The sequence below is a fragment of the Neovison vison genome, chromosome 2, assembly GCF_020171115.1.
Source record: "Neovison vison isolate M4711 chromosome 2, ASM_NN_V1, whole genome shotgun sequence".
In the NCBI taxonomy this organism is placed as follows: Eukaryota; Metazoa; Chordata; class Mammalia; order Carnivora; family Mustelidae; genus Neogale; species Neogale vison.
The window spans coordinates 222,722,322-222,744,613 of record NC_058092.1 but is presented as its reverse complement, the minus strand read 5'-3'; the positions used below and the strand labels follow the sequence as shown (position 1 = coordinate 222,744,613).

General features: G+C 39.5%; 2 protein-coding genes across 7 annotated transcripts in view; one reads left to right on the top strand and one right to left on the bottom strand.

The window, feature by feature from the left end:
* The first annotated feature begins 52 nt into the window (after positions 1–52).
* ZDHHC6 (zinc finger DHHC-type palmitoyltransferase 6) lies at positions 53–16,527 on the top strand. 3 transcript variants are annotated; one of them, XM_044240512.1, is made up of 11 exons: positions 53–231; positions 1,296–1,776; positions 3,415–3,506; positions 4,906–5,065; positions 6,496–6,657; positions 8,315–8,368; positions 12,762–12,929; positions 13,903–13,944; positions 14,618–14,763; positions 14,847–14,893; positions 15,914–16,527. In XM_044240512.1, exons 2-11 carry the CDS (start codon positions 1,510–1,512, stop codon positions 16,015–16,017), a joined length of 1,242 nt encoding a protein of 413 aa, XP_044096447.1. In that variant the 5' UTR covers positions 53–231; positions 1,296–1,509; the 3' UTR covers positions 16,018–16,527. The 3 variants fall into 3 exon arrangements, with proteins under 3 accessions (XP_044096447.1, XP_044096446.1, XP_044096448.1); XM_044240511.1 differs by having other exon boundaries at positions 53–293; XM_044240513.1 differs by lacking the exon at positions 53–231 and having other exon boundaries at positions 1,730–1,776; positions 4,998–5,065.
* A 1,227-nt stretch (positions 16,528–17,754) lies between these two features.
* Positions 17,755–22,292, bottom strand: part of ACSL5 (acyl-CoA synthetase long chain family member 5) — a 61,822-nt gene continuing 57,284 nt past the window's right edge. For all 4 annotated transcript variants that reach the window (XM_044240509.1, XM_044240508.1, XM_044240506.1 and 1 more), the window contains 5 exons: positions 21,187–21,330; positions 20,246–20,347; positions 19,665–19,736; positions 19,115–19,261; positions 17,755–18,018 (listed from right to left, as the gene is read on the bottom strand). In XM_044240509.1, coding sequence (XP_044096444.1) covers positions 19,121–19,261; positions 19,665–19,736; positions 20,246–20,347; positions 21,187–21,330 — 459 coding nt within the window. In that variant the 3' untranslated portion in view covers positions 17,755–18,018; positions 19,115–19,120. The remainder of the gene's footprint in view (positions 18,019–19,114; positions 19,262–19,664; positions 19,737–20,245; positions 20,348–21,186; positions 21,331–22,292) is intronic.

Sequence of the window (22,292 nt, the reverse complement as noted above, 5' to 3'; positions counted from 1 at the left end):
GAACTTGCTTGCCCGGGGAAGTCTGATGTGGCGAACCTCCCGGAAGTGGCTGTCGCAGAGACGGTGCCGCGGGCGGGAGGTGGAGAGCAGCGGCGAGAGAGCGGGCGGGGAGACAGCCTGGTGGCGGCAGGTTCTGCACTCCACCCTCTTGCAGCCAGGATTTGCTTTCTGCTTGCGCTGGCCTGAGGTCCCCATGACGGCGTTATCCGAAGAGGAGAAAACCTGTTCCGGGTGAGCCCAGGCCGCCCCGGAAATGCGATGGCTGAAGAGCGGGCACTAAGGACCGGTCTGAGGTGGGAGCCAAGGCAAGGGATTTAACTGTGATTTGGGCGGTCTTCGCCCCACCCGAATGAGCCCAGAATCTAAAGAATGTTGAAACCGACCACGCTTGCCGGGATGTTTCTCCTCTGAGGGAGGATTTCTAAGCGCTCTGCTCCATGACCCGGGCGGGAAACTGAGGCACGAGGCAGTAGCATCTGTTGCGTGAAAGTCCTTATTCCCCTTTATCTGGGGTCGTCCCTTGACTCGCTGCAGCCCAGTGAGAAATCAGTCCTTCCACAGATCTTCCGACGCTCGGCGTCCTGCCTTCCTGGTCCCTCGCTGCGGAGGCATTTCCTCCTTTTTTCCCCCCCTCACATATTTTCATTCCTGTTCATTCTCCCGTGTTCCCCGAGTCATGACTGCACACACACCTCTGTCTCCCGTCCCCTGCTTTCACTCCCTCGGCTCTTCACCTTCGGCCCAAATAGATCCTGCAGTTGGTGTTTGGGAGCAATCGCGGGCAAAGGTCTTAGCCCAAGTCGGGATCTTAACTAGATGAACGGCGGTTCGGTAAAAGGCAGTTTGGAATTCCGTAGAAGGAGGTGGATGACTTGGTTTCTGGTCTAGGGTCTGCTGTTCGTGGTCAGCTTGGTGTAATCCCCCTCTCCAAGCCAGTTTCTTTCCTATGAAGAAGGGAGCTGAATTCAGTCACCCCTCACGCCTGCTCCAGCTCTGAACATCTTGGTCTCTCCAAAGCGTTCACTAAAGGTTGGACAGTCCCAGTTCCCCGACAAGCTGAAAACAAAGGAGTAAAAGCAACTCTTTCCGAATCATGTATTCAGTTCATACGCCATTCAGACTGGAGTCCTATTTGGGATAAGCCCTATTTTGGGATAAAATAGTTCTCTTCAGCATCGGAGAAGGCGCTCATCCCATAGAAGGGCACTTGTGAGATGCTTTTGTTTAGGTGGTTATTGGAGTTCAACGTATATAATAAAATTTTTTACTGAGCTTTCTCATTTTGTTTTCTTTAGATTGGGTTTCAAGCCAAGACCCTGGATTCTCCTAGTTGAGACAAAGAGCTCTGAGTGTGTTACAGTGAAAATGGCGTAATCTGCATTGACATCCCACCGCTTAAAGGCATGACAATTAAGGAACCCACATGGACTTGTGGCACATGGAAATGTGTGCACAGAAAAAGGAAATCTATAATTTTTTAAAAGTAGGAAGGCATTCTTCCTCACCAGAATGGGTACATTCTGCTCGGTTATCAAGTTTGAAAATCTCCAAGAATTAAAGAGACTCTGTCATTGGGGTCCCATTATAGCCCTTGGTGTTATAGCAATATGTTCTACGATGGCCATGATTGACTCTGTGTTGTGGTATTGGCCTTTACATACAACTGGAGGAAGCGTGAACTTCATCATGTTGATTAATTGGACGGTCATGATTCTTTATAATTACTTCAATGCCATGTTTATTGGTCCTGGCTTTGTTCCTTTGGGGTGGAAACCGGTAAGAAAAAGATCTAAGATAAGAAACTCTAACAATAAACATATATTTAGTTTATGGCTTATCTGCTAACCAATAATATCAGACACAGCCTACTTTTTGCCTTAGTAGAGGCTAAGCATATTATTCTAATTATCATTTAGAGCTCAAAGAATTTATTTTTTATTTTTTTTTTAAGATTTTTTTATTTATTTGACAGAGATCACAAGTAGGCAGAGAGGCAGGCAGACAGAGAGAGAGAGGAGGAAGCAGGCTCTCCACTAAGAATAGAGCCTGATGCGGGGCTCCATCCCAGGACCCTGGGATCATGACCTGAGCTGAAGGCAGAGGCTTTAACCCACTGAGCCACCCAGGCGCCCTCAAAAAATTTATTTTGTATCTGTTTGAAAATACTCATCTAAATTAGTATTTCCCAAAAATTAAAAAAAAAAAAAAAAGTATTTCCCAGAGAAATTTTATGGAATACTTGTCCTGCATTAAAAGAAAAAAGAGGAATGAAGGGGGCTGGGGAGTCTATAAAAATTGCTGGCTTAAATCATAAAGTTTTAACGTCAATGTTAAAATCGTCACATTAGGAAGTACAGTACAAATCAATTTGTGGCTTTTTAAAAGTTGTGGAAAGTTTATGCTCGTGATTTTCCATATTGCTTGCTGAGGGACACCACCTGATAGCTTGTTAGAAATGCAGAATCTTGGGCTCCACTCGAGACCTAGGAATCAGAATCAGCATTTAACAAAATCCCCAGATGATTCTTAAGTATGTTAATGTTGGAGAAACACTAATGTAGTATACTATTTAAAGTGGGTACAGAGATGAGTAAAACAACTTTGTATCCTGAAAAACCTTATAGTTGAGAGAAACCAAGGGACTTGTGTAAGTAACTAAATTATAGGGAAGAATGGGGTGAGTACTGTTGAAGTTTAGAAGGACCTGATCTTTTTCAGCTGGGGACCTGAGGGAGGAATGGAAATTTCCACAGATGGGAAAGACGACATTCCAGGTTGGTTGGTGGTGGAAGCATATAGTCAGAAATAACAGGTTATGTTGTGCCAATAAAGCGGAAATTAAGGCAGATTGTGGAAGGCCTTAAATGTGTGAGGAATTGTTAGGCCATAGTAGAGGTTTGTCAAGCCAAGCTCTGACCTAATCAGGGTTGCGTTATAGGAATATTATTCTGAAAATAGTTTGGATTAGAAAGAGATACAGGAAAGTAGTAGAAGTAACTAAAATGGTGCAAAAGAGATCTCAAAAGTGTCAGCTCTGGTGTTTGAATCCTCACTCCAGAGTTCCTGCCACATGGTCAGCTACCTTTTTCCTGAACTCCTCCCATTCTAGTAAGAGTTTGGAAAAGTAGAATCAGCTACGATCAGTGGTGGTGGGTTTGGGTGGAGCAGGGGGAAGAGAAATTAAAAATGAGTTCTGGGTAATTGGAAGAGCAATGTGGCTGTTAACCAGAAACTCATTATTTAAAAATATTTCAGCTCAAATAAAAGGACTGGAAATGCAAGTTAAGATTCTGTCCTTATCCCAACCCCTCACAGAAGAAAATCAAACCACACAAAAGCATTTAGTCATAAGACTTGACATGTTATTACTTAGGATCAGATAACTGATGAATTTTTTTATATTTTGCTACCAAGGAAAATTCTCAGGATAGCATGTACCTCCAGTATTGTAAAGTCTGCCAAGCATACAAGGCGCCACGGTCACATCACTGCAGAAAGTGTAACAGGTACTGTCTTTGCTCCTCTTTGGGGACTGATCAGCTTGGTTACTGGTCTTACGTTTTTCTTTCTGCCACATCAGTCTCAGTTTTAGTCTCTATACGGTGGCTTCTTTGTAAAAACCATTGTCAAAACACTTGTGTCCATATCTCCATTTTATTAAATTACCAATTTGATAATAAACATTCACTCCTTTTTGTTATAAGTGAAAAGATTTTTTTTTATTTGCTTTTTGGAAAAAATATACATTTAATTTTGCTTCTTGCCCTGCCAAGAGTAAAAAGTTATACCTTCAAGTTGTTTCCATAGATCAGGATTAATTGTGCTTGTCTTCTGTCGTCTTGACTAGCTTTAGAATTGTTCTGAGTCTAAATTATAAGGGACACCTGCCCTTTCCATCATTTGGGTTGACTAACATTTACACGTTATGCAGATCTAACAAATGAATTCAGGTGCGTATTATCGCTAGTGTTCAATGTAAAAAACTTAATGGGAAGAAAATGAAATCACTATAAGAATACAAAATAAACTAGAACTTTTTTAAATACACAGCTCTTATACTGATTTATTAATAAGAAATTTGTGATGAGAATGTTGAGGTTGAGGAAAACCACTTGTGGCAAATATAGTTTGGTATGAGGCCGGGAAATGTTCTTCTAGCAACAAGGAAAGGAAGCTCAGTAAGACTTTGCTTGTTATACCACATCTTATATTCCATAGTTAGCTTAGTAGCTCAGAGAATCCACATCAAAAGGATGAGAACAGGAAGGAAGTTACAAGGTCTTCTCGGTCCCATCAACCCTGGCAGAGATTTAGAAGTGATTTTGTTGAATCTCTTTGTACTCTACCTCAGTCACTGCATTTCAGAGCTAGAGGAAGACCAGGAACCCAAGCTTCTTTCTTTTTTTTTAAAGATTTTATTTATTTATTTGACAGACAGAGATCACAAGTAGGCAGAGAGGCAGGCAGAGAGAGGAGGGAGCAGGCTCCCTGCTGAGCAGAGAGCCCGATGTGGGGCTCAATCCCAGAACCCTGGGATCATGACCTGAGCCGAAGGCAGAGACTTTAACCCACTGAGCCACCCAGGCGCCCCTAAGCTTTTTTCTTTATAATGAACCTCTCTGTGGGCCTCCTGACATCTTAAAACAAATTCACTTGTAGCAGACCGTGTTTCCTCAGAAGCTGTTACAAACCCTGATTTCTCTTGTGCTGTTTAAAGAATTTAAAAGAAGTCACTGTTCAGAGTTGTTTAAAAACTCTAAAGACTTTTCTTTCTATTCCATGGAGTATAATTCCTCTGTGAGTCAGACTTGCTGGATTCCTGTTTACTTGATCTTTTGAAGACCAAAGTTGTTTAAAGTAGACAGGATTTTTTGCCTCATGTTTTATGTAAATTTTTCTTGTTAGATGTGTGATGAAGATGGACCATCACTGTCCTTGGATCAACAATTGTTGTGGTTACCAAAACCATGCTTCGTTCACACTGTTTCTCCTTTTAGCACCACTGGGTTGTATTCATGCTGCCTTCATTTTTGTTATGACTATGTATACACAGCTTTATAATCGGGTAAGTGACAGTGTTTGTTATAAAATCATTTATGCCAAATTAAATGGTAGTTACAGTTATTTAAGAAGCGCCTTTTGGAATGATGATGTTCGATTAGGTTGGGAAACAGAACTTTGCTTTACATATATATGAATTTCTTTTAAAAAAAAAGCTATTAAAATTAAATTTTTTTCTTAAGCTTTTTTTATTCATTTGAGAGAGAGATCATGAGCGGGAGGGAGAGGGAGACGCAGACTCCCTGCTGAGCAGGAAGCCTGACACAGGACTGGATCTCAGAACCCTGCAATCATGACCTGAACTGAAGGCAGCCACTTAACTGACTAAGCCACCCAGGTACCCAAACACTTAGTTTTTTAGATGAGGAAAAATTATTTTGTTTTGGAAACGTACCTTACTAGCTGTAGTTGAAGTTGATAATATTATTACTGTATGTATAATTTATTCGATTTCACATGTAGCTGTGGTGAGAATAATGAGAAAAAAGGAACAAGAAGAAAAAGCCCTAGTATTTTCTATTTCCATCTAATTCATTTTGCAACTTTCAGTTCTTCTGTTCATTTCTAATTCCAGTGCTGTGGAAGGTAGCTCTTGGAGCAGGCACATGTCCTAAAATATCCTCCAGAAGATTAGGTTGACTGATGGGCAAGTAGAAAACTTCAGGGGCACAGATTCAATCCCTAAAGAAGCCTGGTGGATAAATGCTAAAAGGACTGTAGCACCTGAAGAACGTAGGCCCTTCATTGTTGGGACAATCCGTATCAACCTCAACCAGTTTCTGATGTCTGGAGACCTAGTCCAGTGATACTAGATCTAATAGTTTTTCAGGAAAAAATCAGAAAATCTGGACTTCAAAAAACTTAAAGTTATACCAGAAGTTTAACGTCTCTTGATTTTTAAATGTTAGCACCTGGGTGACTATTTGAAAACATTTTGCAGGCCAGGTGGTAAGCATCTACAGGGCATGTTTCGCTGCATTTTGCCAGTTTTTACACCTCTAATTGTGGCACATGAGGGAAGAAACAACTAAATTCTAGGCTGTCTTTTTTTTTTTTTTTTTTTTTTGCTGCAGAAGATTCCTGTAAATACTGAAAAGCAAGGAGAAGAAGTTGTGACACAATTATAACTTAGATTGATGACTAGTGTTGTTCATGCATATTAGTGTTAGTCGGTATACCTTATGCTTTCTGAGGAAATAATTAAAACAAACAAAAAAGGTAACATTTGAAAATAACTAAGAATGATATTCTGCGTATCAGTATGAGTTCAAGCCCCAGTATCAATTAGAAACACATTAGAAATTCATTTTCTTTTAGCCACAGCTTCAGGTTATCATTTGTTGATCTTTTTTTGATCAAGTTGTTTTAAGTGTCCCAGGACAGTCTGACCATTTATGACAACTGAACATTTCAAGTGTGTGTTGTTGCTCGTAGCTCTCCTTTGGGTGGAACACAGTCAAGATTGATATGAGTGCGGCCCGGAGAGATCCTCTTCCAATTATTCCGTTTGGATTAGCAGCATTTGCGGCCACTTTGTTTGCCTTGGGATTAGCTTTAGGAACAACCATAGCTGTTGGGATGTTGTTTTTTATCCAGGTAAGTTTCTTGTTTATCTCTAGCTAAAAGTTGTTCACTTACTGGGGCTGCTTGTGATGAGAAAGAGCTGAAGACTGCATTCAGGTGTGCAGTACGAAATGGAAGTTACTGTTACCTGTTCCATCGAGGTAGCTAATCTCTGTACTAGCCAGATGATTTTGAAGTGACTACCTAAATTTCCAGGTAATTGATTGAATTTTTAAAGTGTTATCTTAGAGTTATATATCACTTTATAGTTGAGAAAGCTTTTATCACATTATGGTCTCTCTTGATCTTCACATCAACCCCCAGAAAGAGTTGAAGAGGAATATTTTCCCCTTCCTTACAGATGAGTGATTGAATCATGGAAAAGTGAAGTGACTGAACTCAAGATAACCCACTTATGTATTCAGTAAACATAATTATTAATGCTGTTTTTTATAATAGCATGTATTTAATCATCATCATCATAATAAAGCCAATGTTTATTCAGCACTTATTATGTGCAAGACACCGTTTTAGGGACGTCACCTGTAGTAGCTCATTTAATTCCAATAACAACCCTATGGTACGGTGCTATTTAATGGCTCTTCTGGTGAAATAGTGTGCTAATTTCGGAGGCTACAATAATGAAAATGAAAAAAGTCCGGCTCTTAGGGAAGTCACAATTAGTAGTAAACAGTTAACTAATACTGGCTCATGTGAGTATCACAGATTTATGTACAAAGTGCTGTGAGAGTACAGGGGAGGAGGATGTGGCCTGTGACAAAACAGTTAGGAACCATTCCCTTCACTTAGTTAACTTACTAGTCGAAGGCCCGCTGTGGGCCAGGTTCTGTTGTGCTCAGCCATAGGAATATGGTGAGGACTTCTTTCCCCTATGTGTCTTTACTCTGCCCCACTGTTTCTGTGGACACAGCTGGACTAAAAGGAAACGCAGACCTCTCATAGAATCAGAAATGCTGGCCTGAGGGCTCTGGTGTATCACCCAACCCTTTCAAACTCGTAGTTTTGAAATATCTTGGTTTTGGTTATACTTTATGTCTTCTATTAGCCTGGGGTCAAATTCTTTGAAAAAATTCCCCCAGTGCATCTGATTAAGAATCATATTAGAAATAGACTAAAACCCTGTGGTGTAAAAGCCCAGATAAGTGGAATGAGTCATAGCTAGGAAAATTGGTTAATAGAATCAAGACTGAATATATTTGGTGTTTAAAGCAAGCGGAATATCTAGGTTGACTGAGTCACTTCGTTGTAGTAAATAAATTAAATCATAAACTTAAGGTTAATTAAAGATAGTGTTAAGCGATTTTAGTAGCAAAATGCACAAATACCGATTAAGTGGATTATATCAATGTTTTATTAATAATGTGGAAGCCTTGTTCAGAAGGTAGTACTTAAAACCTGAAGCTTTATTAAACTAGTAGATTCAGATTTGATTATGGATGATGACCATAATCATTTTGTGGAGAGGCTTTGTAGCACAGTGCTGAAGAGCAAGGACTTTAGAGTCAGATAGACCACACCCTGAGTGTGTCACTTAACCTCTGTTATCCTGATCTCTTCATCAGTGGAATGCACCAATAAAAACTATCTCATAGGGTTACTACAAAGATGATAATCTTAAATGAACTGAAGTTTCATCATAAAATTTTACTGTGTATCATTTAATTTTCAGATGAAAATAATTCTCAGAAACAAAACTTCTATTGAATCATGGATTGAAGAAAAGGTAAATTTTAATAATTGTTTCCTCAAATAAAGATTAGTTCAGAAAAAATTAAAAAAAAAAAAAAAGATTAGTTCATAGGCCAGATTAACTAATAAATGCCTGGAAGTGAAAACTTCACTAGCAGATAGATTTCTTCGGTCATTTGAGTGCCACATAAAAGAAAAATAAAGAAAAGAAGCATTTTGATTCATTCTTGGTTTAATGTAACTCCCTCAGAAATATGCTTCTCATTCACCCTGAGTTGCTGAAGAAGCCCAAGCCATCCATTAAATCATTTGGCTATTCTTCCTCAGATTAGGGGTTAAGGCAGACCATTCAGAAAGGAACATCTCTCCCATCAAGATGCCATCAAGTTTTTTTCAGTGCTTTAGGACTAACAAACCTTCATAAGCCATAGGGCTTAGAGCATAGCTTGTTACAAACCTCCCAACCCTTAATACATACTTCATCCTGTCTGTTGCGATTCTGTTGTAAAGTCAATCTGACCACTCTGCTCCCTGCTTACAGCTTCTCAGAGCCTCACCATCACTGTAGCAGGGACTATACACCCACATGCCTGCGGCGGCCAGGCAGATCACTTAGGTGACAGGAGCCAACCTGTGTACTAGAGCTGCCTAACAGATGAAGCTGATTGTTACCATGGGGGGGTACTCACTCAATATTCTGAAATCATCTAATTGTTTTTCTAGAAGAGTAAGAGATTTGGATTTCTGTGACATCTCTTTGTTTTTAGATATTAGGAAGCAATTCACATTAAAAACAAAAAACCTTGTGGGCCAAATAAAACATAACAGTAGGACATATTTAGCCCCCTGGCAGCCAGTCTATAGCTTGAAGTTATAGGACTAGTTTCTTAAACTTTTTGGTTTCAGTACCCTTTTACATTCTCAAAATTGTTAAGGACACTAAAGAGCTTTCTTAATGTGTGTAGTAGTTATCAGTGATTGTCATATTTCCTGAGAAAAATTTTGAAGCTTTATAATTTCATTTAAAAATAATAAACCCATTATATGTTAATAAAAATAGCATATTTTTAAAAATTATTATATTTTTCAAAGTAAAAAATAGAAGAATGGCATTGTTTTGTATTTTTACAAATCTCTTTAATATCGGACTTAACAGAAGACAGTTGGATTCTCACATCTCCTGCATTCACTCTGTTGCGATATGTTGCTTTGATTGAAGTATATGAAGAAAATCCAGCTTCACACAGATAAGTAGGTAGAAAAGGAAAGAGTATTTTAATAGGCTTTTTAGTTAACAGTGGATATTCTTTGATACTACATGAGAACTTCACAGGTGATAGCCTTGAAAGATTAGTTGTATGTGAGGTGTAAAGCTCTATCAGTAAACGTTTTGTACTCTTGTACATTTCAGTCCATCAGTACATCTTGCTCTTTGAATGGACCTTTTACCCATACATGATTTTATAACATCAGGTATTGGTCATTTGGAAAATACAGTTTTATAGAGTAATGCACATTTTCCAGATGCTGACACATTGGTTCATATCGTTACCAATCTTGTGGGGGAAGGGCCTTCATTTTGGAAAGCAATCAGGCTCATCGCGGTGGATACAGATTTTCCAAAATTCTAATTTTCACTTGAAAGCCTTAATTTTTTCACTGACAATAGATACTCAGTTGTTTACATTAAAGTAACAGCTTGACTTTGTTAATTTTTGAGAAAATTTCTACCAAATATTGAAGTTTCAGTAACCTTAGTTTGTTTCATTACTCATTCTTTCAAGTAAAATTGCATTAAATGAAAAAAGTTGGCTATACAGCTTTTATTAGTTCACAACACAAACAGATGTTTTCCTTGAGATAAGCGCTTTGGTGTGCTCTATGTGTCCTCCCCATCTTGTCACACAGAATATTGAGAAGTCATCTACTTGAAAGTTGAGATTTAATGAAAATAATTATTTTTATTGCATCATCAAGAACATTCTTATGTAAAATTTTTGTTCGATTTTTTTTAAAATTATGAGTATGTAATGGTGAAGAATATAATCTCTCTTTACACAGTTTGGTGCCACTATCATGATTCCTGCTAAAGGTACTAGCAATTTTACCCACTACTGCAAATATCAACACAATGAAAAAGACAAATAACATGTTAGTATTAAGATGAAAGTTGTTTGACTTTATTGAACCGTAAGAAAAGATCTTGGGGACTGGAAGAGGTATGCAAGGCATGCTTTGAGAATCACTGATATACAGGTTTAAGTCCAAGCTCCTTAGCTTATGCATAACTAAACCTTTCCTGTCTTCCCCTTGTCTATTTCTTCTGCATTTTCTACCTCTTCCCACCCCATCTCACTCTTGATACCAACTAAAATCAAAAACCCAATTTTATACATCATATGCTTCTGTATCTTTTCACATGTCATTCGCTCTACCCAGAACACACCCTCCTTTTTGCTGATTTCTTCTGCCTCAAGACCTAGTTTAGGTGTCATTTCTTCCAAAGAACCTTCCTTGACTCTCCCTAGATTAGCTAAGTGGGCTTTTTTTTTTCTTTCTTTCTTTTTTTCTTTTTTTGTTGCCTTTCCTATAGCACCTGTTACACATCTCTGTTGCCTCTTTCTTACTTTCTCTCTCTCTCTTTTTTAAAATTTTATTTATTTATTTATTTATTTTGAGAGAAAGGGAGAGAGCATGAGCGGGGGGAAGGACAGAGAGGGAGAGAGAGAATCTTAAGCAGGCTCCACACTCAGTGCAGAACTTGATGTGGGACTGAATCTTAGTACCCTGAGATCATGACCTAAGCTAAAATCAAGAGCCAGATGCTTAACCGACTGAGCCAACAGGGACCACACCTCTGTTACCTTTTAACACAGTATTGATAGAATACCCCAACTTCACTGAGTGCTTCTCTTTGGCAGAAACCAGGCCTCAGTCTTTTTGTAAGCTACTCTCATCCTTACCACTATTTCTTTGTTAATAGCTTAAATCTCTGTTCTTTGAGACTCTTAACCATTTTGAAGATTCTGAGACTTTGAAAGGGAAAAAAATTATCCTTTACTGTTTGTGTGGGAATTTGCAGTTTAGTAGATTCATACATATATATATAGCTTGACAATTATTTTAATTGAATTAACATCAATATTATTTTCTAAGCAATAGCAAGAAAGCTTTCCCTAAAATATTGTCCCCAATAATAAAGTATTTCAATTTGTCATTTCTAGTTAATGTAATGTATCATCATTAGATTAATAATTTTTTTCTGATGACCAAGGCTCTTCATAAAGTACCGTGCTAAACCTAGAAGTTATTTTAAAACTGGCACTCTGTTGCTGACTAAAAAATACAAATAAGTGATTAACTTTATAGAAAATTTATTGAAATTTATCAGGCACTAAAATTGATACAAATGTAAAAAACCAAAAAAATTGATAACAAATTTCAGCTGGGTTTGTACACTTATTGTAAGAATAAATTATGCATCTTTATACCACTAGGTGTCAGTGGAACTTAAGAAATTCTAAGTCAGTTTATCTCCTTAAGTTCAAGTTAATAAAATTTAAGTGCCTAGAATATAATTTATACAACCTGAATATTTATGTATATGTATAAAGTACACCTATAAATGCATATATTCATAAGTATATATATACGTGTATAATGGTATAAAAAGCTGAAAGAGGATCTACACATTTCTGCTAGTTTTTTGAGAAAATAATTTTCAGAAAATGATGACTCCCCTGGAACCCATTTTTCTGGCCATTTCACAGGTGGTGTTGCTACCCACGATACAACTGTCGCATTCTGGAGCACCCCTGAAACAGTTCTTTCATCCTGAATAAACTCTTGCTTTCTCTTAAGTCTTTTTATCACCATCCCTTCCTTACACCTGTATTCTTTTGTTTTGCTGAGCAAAGAGCATTAAGGATGTGTTTTATGTGGAAAAAAGCTAATAACTCATTTATTTATTTAGGTTTTATTTATTTGAAAGAGAAAGAGCACGAGCAGGGAAGGGGGGCAGTGGAAGGAGAAGCGGACTCCTGGCTGAGCAGGAAGCTTGACAGCGCGCTTCCATCCCAGGATCCTGAGACTGTGACCTGAGCCCCAAAAGCAGATGCTTAACCAACTAAGCCACCCAGGCACTTATTAACTCTTTCAATAAGGATTTTTGAATGTGTGTTCCTGAATAAGCCCAGTCAGACATTTCCTGAATGATCTCATATGAGGTCGGTGTTATATAGCAAGTTCCTCTTATATTACGATAAGTTTGTCTGTCTCTTCTGTGTAACATGACAACAGGGAGGAAGCATTTTTAGGAGTGATCCAAATTTGAGGAATAAATGTATGTTACTGTCAATACTATCCATAGGACAGTATTTAGAGCCATTGGAGGCAGAGGCAGCTGCTATCTTCTTTGTTACCCACAGGCTAAAGATCGAATTCAGTATTACCAACTGGATGAAGTCTTTGTTTTTCCCTATGATATGGGAAGTCAGTGGAAGAACTTTAAGCAGGTATTCACGTGGTCAGGGATCCCGGAGGGAGATGGACTAGCGTGGCCAGTGAGAAAAGACTGTCACCCGTACAGCTTAACAGTAAGTATTTCTGCGCAAATAGGCTTTCCTTTCTATCTAGCCCTTGTCTCCTTAAGTGCCCCTTAACTCAGATGACATTTTATAGTAAGATAAGTCATACGGCTTTTTTCAGTTTGGCAAAAATAAATCTAAGTTAAAAATCCCAAGGCACTCCTTCTGTCCTCTTTCTCTTTTAATTTAAATCTCTCTTTAATCCTCCATACATGGGACATAAAGTCCTGATCCCTTCACTTAGTTACAAAATCCAGCCTGAAACTGCCTCCAACTACTTTCTAATGGAAATCACCCTTCCAACCGGCGTGGTTTCCTCAGTGAACTCCTTGTGTGTTCCTGCCACCTAACTCTGTCCATACTGTTTTTTCTCTCTTCTGTGACCTCTTTTGTATCAGAAATTTCAAGGCCAGTTCCAGTTCCACCTCATCTTGATTTGGCACTTAACCGTATGCAACTCTGTGGTGCCCAGGAGGTCTCACTTTTATTTAATTCTTTTATCTTACATCTTTAACAAGATTCTAATACAGAGACCATGAGTTATCTTGATTTCCCTTACTATATCTAAGATAGTACCATTTAATAAATTGTTGCTGAATAAGTGAGGAAAAGTATATCATAATGATGACTTTCATTGGAGACTTGCGGATGAATTTTGCAGTCTGTCTACCTTGTCTCTGAAGAATCCGTGAATCTCTGTCATCATCACTTTCAGGACTAGCCTAGAAGCCCCATGAGGGCAGTGAGTACATCTCCCTGATCCCTGGGCCATAGCGAATGCTCAGTGAGTATACACAGATGAAGACAGAGACTATGGAGAAGAAAGCCTCATGTCAGCTCCTGCTCTCAGTCAGAGAGCCCACTTTCCACTTTTCTAAACAAAACAAAACAAAAACATGGGGCCTTTGAATTGTCAGCACCGTGAAATGCTGGAAAATTGGGAGTTTGTCGTAACATTTGTTCTTTTTTTATCTCCAAACAGATTGAACAGTTGAAACAAAAAGCAGATAAACGAGTCAGAAGTGTAAGTAAAAATTTTGCAATGATACTAGTTTCTTTTTCCTTTTGTCAGGCTCTGCCCTTCTGTATAGTTTTCAGAATTGCCTCTGAGTAGAAGCTAACTGTTGGCTTTTATGAAATAATGTTTCTTACTACAATTGTTGAAATTTGATACAGTTCACTTTTGTTTTCTTTTAAGTAGTTTGGAGGTTTGGAGAGAATGTAGTCAATTTATATTGCCAACAAAAATCCTCATTATAGCTCTTTAGTATGAAACCCATCCTTACACTTCTGCTGTAAAATTTGATGACCGCTAGCCACATGTGGCTATTTAAATTTAAAGTAACTAAAATAAAATACAAAATTGAGCTTCTTGGTTGTACTGGCCATATTAGAAGTGCTTAGTACCTGTGTGTGTCTAGGGCCTACCCATTGGTTACCACAAATATAGAACATTTCCTTCACTGCAGAAAGTTCTATTGGACAGTACTGATCTAGAATTTAATTCATAGCGATGTGCTTGAAATGCAGGCTAAGAAAAGCCTAGAGAACTAGAAATGTCAGTTGCCTCTTATAAAGGATCTGGGAGGTAAAGACTTGTCACCTGATAACTTTGGGTCTGCCTTTAACAATTTAAATTCAAATTTACAGAAATTCAGAGGTAAACATTAAATTGTTTTTCTGATTACTGATGTCAGGTACGGTATAGAGTAATAGAAGATTACAGTGGTGCCTGCTGTCCTTTGAATAAAGGAATCAAAACCTTCTTCACGAGCCCCTGCACTGAAGAGCCTCGAATAAGGCTACAGAAAGGGGAATTCATTTTAGCCACAAGAGGGTTACGGTGAGTGATAGAAAGTACTGACTTTCTTCTTTAAATTAGCATCTAGCCTAAAAAAATTAATTTTAATCTTTTAAATATTTCAGATACTGGTTGTATGGAGATAAAATTCTTGATGATGCCTCTGTAGAAGGTATGGAAATGGCAAGAAATGTTTAATAGACCAGCTGCTAGTAATAATTCCAAATTGTGCGAGAACAATTGTTACAATCAATGTCATGTGCATTAGGACATAACCGTCAAGCATAAGACATAAGACACACCATCAAGCAACAGAAAAAGGCTTCTTAGATTATTTCTCCATAGCACTTCTATTTATCAGGTCTTTTTAGGGGCAACTAATATCGGAAGTCATCATGATCTGTGTGACAGGCACTTGTAGAAGTGCTTCACTTGTGGTGAAGCCCCCACAGCCCTCATTTACATTTCACTGGTGAGGAAACCAAAATGCAGAGACTGAGCACCTTGCCCAAGACCGCAATAAAAACAGGTAGAGCCAGATGTCCAGCCCAAGCAGTCCAGCTTTAGAGCCTATACACCAGACCCCTTTGCCCTACACTCTCTCTGTGAATGCATATTCCTATGATTTTATTACGGAAATTAACAGATTGAAATTTTCTGTGTCTTTAATTTTTTTTCTTTAAGTTTAAGAACTGTTCCTTTGTAAAGTAAAGGTTAATTCTGGATGCCTTTAGATTCACCCCATATGACTGCTTAGGCAACCTTGACACAGAAATTTACATGTTAGGAAGAAACCTAAGAAGGAAATTCATAGAAGCTACAGGGAGGTGGTTCCCTGGAATAGGTGAAGTATGAGAGTGCCCAGAACACCACGATCACACATATGTAAGTGAACACCCGTATCGAGGAATGCTGCCCATGTTCCCTCGCCCCCCATGCTCCGCTTAGGGCTTGTCCTGAACCACATTTGCACCTTTCCCAGCTAATAGCATTTGGGAAATACTGGTTTTCTGACTTGACAGACAGCTTTTAAACATATACATTTTTTTTTTCTCAAATTATGCTTATAAAAGCTGGTAAAGGAGGAAAAAAGTAAAGCAGAACTAAAAGCTTACTGATTTGAAGTAGTGGGACTTATTTGGCTCAGCAATATCACTAATTCTATTCACATCAATTTTATTTTCTCCATCAGGTGTTTCACGAATCAGAGGCTGGTTCCCTAGAAACTGTGTGGAGAAATGTCCCTTTGATGCTGAAACAGATCAAGCCCCAGAGGGCGAGAAGAAAAATAGATAGCCACTGCTGAAGTAAAATTACTCTTTAGTCCTCTCCATTACTTGAAAATTGTACATATTACTAAAGAATTATGCAATGAGCCTACTCTGGTTAAGGTGTTCTTTTCCTCAAAGGTGCCCTAGTGCCATAATCTAAATATTTTTATTACCATTTTGAAATGAAGAAGCCATTCTGCATATGCCTTTGAATTCCTGCCCCTCTGTCACTTCTTCTTCTCCGCAAAAGGAAAAACACTTCACCCAAGTAAGTCAATTGCATTTTCTCTAGGATTTTTTTTATGCACTGCACACTATGGACCTCACCTGCAGATAGAGTTCCCCCTTTGCCAGGAGCATCTGCATGTGATGCTTTTACTCTGTTTCCCCCTCAGTTATTTCTTATGTAATATTCTAGATACTGTAGAAAACATACATCAGATTCAATATAAGCTTAAATTTTATTACCTGTCTTTTAATAATGCAGATTTTGTCAAATCAAATAAAGATCAATGGCTGTTCTGTATAAATCTAATTTTTTACTAGCCTCTTTCTTTTGGCTGACTAAAAAGCTTTGTCATAGTTCTTTGTGGAAAAACTCCTCTACTACCTTGTGAGAAATTGGCATCTTTAATCCTGAGTCTTAAGATATTCAGTAAATGAACTAGTGGTATGAGATCACAGTATTCTGGGAAACTTTCAGCCCGGTGAGCTCCAACTGCTACAGCTATACACTTGAGTCTCAAATCTTGAAGTTCATGTGAATGGTAGGATCTAAGCTGATGGATTGGATGCTTAACATTGGGCTTGTCTAGGCACAAGTAGAATAACAGAAGCCATCTGCTCCCATTCTAATTCTTCCTAAGGCAGGGAACTTGAGCTTTTGGAGGTTCTAACAGTTAACATTAAGGGAAGGACACTTGGAGATTCAGCAATGAATGAAACATGACTCTGTCCCATTCTAGTGCTAGGTGGGGGGTAGACAGATAAGCAAAATACACATTGTGAAGAGAGCAGGTAAGATGGTCTGATAGACGTGACCTTTGACAGTTGAAGGGACAAGTTGTTTGCCTCTGAGAGTAGCCAGCTGTGTCTTAGAGGGAACAGCCAGAACAACAGGCTGAAATGTGCCTGGCATGTTTGAGGAACAGTAAGGAAGCCAGTGTGGTTTAGTTGGAATGAGGGAGGGAGAGAGCAGGTGAGGTCAAGGAGGTAATATGAGCTCGACCACCAAGGGACCCTGTAGGTTAATTCTTGTCTTCCCTTTGTTGCAGATACTCAAGAATAGGCATCTCTTGAGCTTTTCTGGGCTTAGGGTCTAGAAAGACCATCCATGAACATTCTCCTTACCTCCAGTTAGAGGTCAGAGAGGAACACTGTTGAAGACCGCACAGCACAGACGGTAAAGGAGGAAACAATGAGTCGTGTGCTTGGTTGGAGTTTGGGCTCAGCTGGTATTTGTTTGTCATTCACAGCTGTGGGAGGAGAGGGCCTGGTCCTCTCAATATTGCCTTTAGTAGCCACCGATCTAGGTTGCAGATTAGAATCACCTAGGGATCTTTTAAAAATCCCAATGCCCAGGCCATACCCTAGATCATTTCAGTCAGAATCCCTAGGGTGACACTCAGTCATTATTAGGATCTCTTTAAACCCCTCAGGTAATTCTAGTTTACAGCCCAGTTTGAGAGCCCCTAGCTTGCTTGATAAGTGGTCCTTGATTGTGATTCTTATCATGGTCCGTGAGGAAACACACACCACAGTATACATGTTTGCAGTAGTTTATTTTAAAGACTTTACAAGTGGAAGCAATGTGTTGTCTGAGGGTAAGGTATAACAGGAACTGGAGTCCAGTGGAGAAAAGATCAGTCAGGTTCTTCCCAGAAGATAAGCCTGTTGTGGAGGGTCCATGCTTGCCCATAGGTCTTTGTTCCTAGTTCAGGAACAAAGTGCCAGCTTCATTTACTGGAAAAGTGCACTTGACATGAGTTTAAACTCCTTCCCCCATAGCTTCCAGTTCAGCAGCAAACTGTAAGGAAAAGATTTAGTCACCAGTTACTACTGTAGATAACATTTTGTGAATTTTGGACATGTTCTAGGCCCCATTTTTTTAATTCTCCCAAGTCAGAAACTAGGGAGTTTAGGAAATGTTCAGTATGATCAAACTTTCCTTCTGTAGACAGACATTAGCGTAACACAGAAGCACATAGAAGAAATTAGTCCCAAAGGTGTGATTGATATTAGTGATATTTCAAATTTCAGTGGTTTTGAGGAATAGTTTAAATTATGAATTTTAAACAGCTTTTTATTTTTTAAATTATTTATTTGAGAGAGAGAGAGATAGCGAGAGAGGGAACACAAGCAGGGGGAGAGGAAGGAGCAGGCTTTCCGCTGAGCAGTGAGCCCGATGTCAGGCTCAATCCCAAAAGCCCAGAATCACAACCTGAGCCGAAGGCAGCCACTTAATGACTGAGCCACCCAGGCACCCCTAAACAGGTTCTTAAAACTTAATGATCTCTTTTTTTTTTTTTTTTTTTTTTTTTTGATAGACAGAGATCACAAGTAGGCAGAGAGGAGGAAGCAGGCTCCCTGCTGAGTAGAGAGCCCGACGCGGGGCTCGATCCCAGGACCGTGGGATCATGACCTGAGCCGAAAGCAGAGGCTTTAACCCACTGAGCCACCCAGGTGCCCCAAAACTTAATGATCTCTCAATTTGAACATTGGAAGGCCTAAATCCTGGGACTGTCAGCAAGGTGGGTTTACTGTAAAACAAGAAGGAAGAAGTCACTTTGGCTCTTGAACTGGTGGTCATTTCCAAAGCTTAGAGATTGTGAAGAAGGGGCAGAATAACAAGTGGACCCTGAAGAAAGGCACGTTGATAAAAGTAGACCAAAACCCCAAGTGTCAGCAATAGTTAAGAGGGGAAGGACAAAATGTATTTAGTTCAGGGCTAAGCTTTTACATTACAATTCAATATTTTTTAGAAAGCTGTAAACTATGGTTTTTGTTAATTTAATAGGCAAAAATAACAGACAAGAGGAAAGCCAGAAAATGAACATAGGATTAGTTTTTAATCCATATTCCGACAAGGCAGGCTACCTCTGAGCCCCCTCCAGCTCTAGTACCTTAATCTATTCCTGGATGCTCTCATACAGGCTGTCGATTTGGTTTCGAAAGTACTTGGAAAGCTCTGCCCGCTTTGCTTTCAGTGTTGGTGTTAAGAGCCCATTTTCAATGGAAAATGGCTCTGGATGTAGAAAGACAGTTTTGACCTAGAAGAGAAGACACACACACACAGACACACACACACACACACACATACACACACACATTTATTAGTGATTCAGACTTTTCTGCAGAGCCCCCTGCGTGCTATGTAAAGAACTTGAGAAAAGTGGGATTGATGCAGTGGGAGGGTAAAGAGAACAGTAACACATGTCCATTCCCACAAACTGATAATTTGGGAAAGAACTGAGAAGGGGAAATGGATAATAAACGGCAAATAAGGATTGTACAAGGAACTATAAAAGGTCACTGCCATTCGTTCTTAGTGGGCTAATGGTACAAAACTTCAAATCCATCCCTTAGAAGTTTCATTGAAACCCTCTTATAAATCTAAACATTAGAACTTTCTACTATGACGTAAGAAACCAGGATTATATCAGTAGTACATACCTGTTCAAAGGATTTAAGGCCACCATCTCTCCCAATTTTCTGCAAGTCTTCTAAAATGGCTTCCTTTACAACCTAAGAATATAAAACACAGCTTAAAGCACGGCTGGTTTGAAAAAGAGACCAAATGAAAGGCTAAATGTGAACCAACTCAAAATGCCTACAAAAGCTCATCAGGATAGAAGGATATATATAGGTTTATAGTTTTATATGTACAAGCACATTTCATGCTTAATATTGCTCAAGAAGCTAATGAGAAGGAAAGGCAAATCTAAATGTTACCAGGGATTTCCTCTGGATGGTATTTTTTGATTCTCTATTCTCTAATTTTCCCCCCATAATGAACATACTATAAAAATAACAGAAGGGGGGTTTTGTTTGTTTGTTTTTAACTCTTATCCCATCCTATCCTCCAATCTAATAAAACCCATCAGTCTATTTCAGCTACATCCACCTATCCCAAGCACAGGAAGAGTCTCTTCTTCCAAAAAGGAAGGCATCATTGGTGCCTGAGTTGGAGCAGCCTGTGCTCTGCCACCATGGGCCCCGGGGGTGTGCATCGAGCTTTCCTAAGGGAGACTTACTTGGTTTTGGCACAGTTCTTCAAGGGAGCCTTTAACCCCAAGTTTGGCCACAAATGAGGGCAGCACGTCTGGGTCAGGAATCACCACTCCCACTAAGGACGACTGTAGAAAGGAAACAAGGCCACGTGAGAGGTAGGATAGGGGTTCCCACACTGGATGAAGACAGGATTCTAGCTTGATAATAGGTACTTCCCCAAGATCTCATTTCAACATACTATACTACACACTCCTCTCACCGTGTATTTCAAACCCTCATGGATTTCTGATCCCATTTTCCTTCTCCATATCTTTTTACAAAAATGTTTTATTCAGGGGCGCCTGGGTGGCTCAGTGGGTTAAAGGCTCTGCCTTCAGCTCAGGTCATGGTCCCAGGGTTCTGGGATGGAGCCCCGCATCGGGCTCTCTGCTCAGCAGGGAGCCTGCTTCCTCCTCGCTCTGCCTGCCTCTCTGCCTACCTGTGATCTCTGTCTGTCAAATAAATGAAATCTTTAAAAAAAAATGTTTTATTCAAATTTGATTATGCAAAAAAAAAATTGTATTCAACATCAAGCCTAAAGCATCTATGGCCTGTCTTTTGCCAATCCCCACCCACTCCCCAAAAGTTAAGGTTAAGCACAGTATGTATAAAATAGTTCCTTGTGCCGCAGGAACTCCCACTGTAGTGGGAACTAAGTGTGACATGGGGCCCTTTGTTACTGAATGGCTACTCTTTAGAGTAACCATTACAACAATTCTATTGACTTGTTCACAGACTCCCTCACACTTAAATGATTTTTTTTTTTTACATATATATTGCCTTGAGGGTTGGAGTATGACTTCACTTATTTGGTATGACAAGCACAAATCTTCTCATCTGAAACCCAACTATCCAGGTTTCCTGTAGCTATTGGAGCCAGCATGGCCTGTATCTGAAAATGGCTATCGTTAAAACAGCGTATTACCCGTAAGCTATCCCCATGTACAAAAATTTGCAACACTGGTCTACTCCTGATGTAGATATTTTCTATCTTCTCAGGAGCAATGTATTCTCCTTGGGCCAGCTTGAAGATGTTCTTTTTACGGTCAATGATCTTCAGAGTTCCATTCTATAGGGAAGAGAACAGCATCAGTGTTTGAGCCCTCTGGGGGAAGTCAGTGGATAGAGCGGCAAAGTCACAGGTGTTTTCTTTCTGTAAACTTGATCTCTCTAGAGACTTTTGAGCAAACTTTTCATTTTTCTTTGTTGGCTTTGGGGAAAGGGAAGGGAGAGGCTTCCAGCAAGAACCTGTCTATACTGTTTTGTCCTCTGTGGAGAGCCTCAGAAAGCATCTCCAGGACCTGCTAAAGCTGTGTAAGTGGTTGTCTCATCTAATGAAGAAACTTCGCAGCTCTGAATTTCCAATAACTTAATTTCCAATTATTCCATTTCCAGAACTCTCAGTAATAGGGAATTTATATTTACTAAGATTTCTGGATTAGTTGGATCTCCCGGTCCTTGACTCCCTTTCGTGTATCCCTCCTGTTAGACCCTGAGCAGGCTGAAAGAGCTTCACTGTCCTAATGCTAATGAAGCATGTCAACGACTGTGCTCGGTAGGACTGAAGGAGGGCCGGGGAAGGCTCTGACCAGCCACCAGAGGTCATTTGCAGCTTCATTTTTCAGAGCCAATTGATCTGAGGAGTTTAGGTTCTTAGGGATTTGAACTGTAGAATTGGGACAAGTAGCAAATACAATCCACGTGATCACACCCTAAGTAGGACAACAGACTGAACCAACCATTGAACCATAAAGAAGGCTGACTCCAGGAATTAGCTTTCAGTTCAGCCTAATGGACATTATCTGGAAATGACTGATAAGGCACGGGGCTCTGTCACTCTAGTGTGGGGACGTACTCGAAATTACATTCTTGGTCCATGGAATAGCTGGGACTAGAACACAGATCCCCGACCTGAAGAACTGAAGGTTCTTCAGTGGTATTGGTCTCCGCTTTATAGTCTGAGGATGCCACAAGCCAGGCAGGACACACACCTAATCCTTCCAGCTGCCTCCGCTGATGAATCTACTCGCA

What these genes read in the sequence shown, in the direction of transcription:
- ZDHHC6 (XM_044240512.1), top strand. Translation starts at nt 1,510, where the DNA reads ATGGGTACATTCTGCTCGGTTATCAAGTTTGAAAATCTCCAAGAATTA. An exon ending in TTCCTTTGGGGTGGAAACCG is followed by an intron (nt 1,777 to 3,414) that starts GTAAGAAAAAGA and finishes TTTGCTACCAAG; the next exon opens with GAAAATTCTCAGGATAGCAT. An exon ending in CACTGCAGAAAGTGTAACAG is followed by an intron (nt 3,507 to 4,905) that starts GTACTGTCTTTG and finishes TTTTCTTGTTAG; the next exon opens with ATGTGTGATGAAGATGGACC.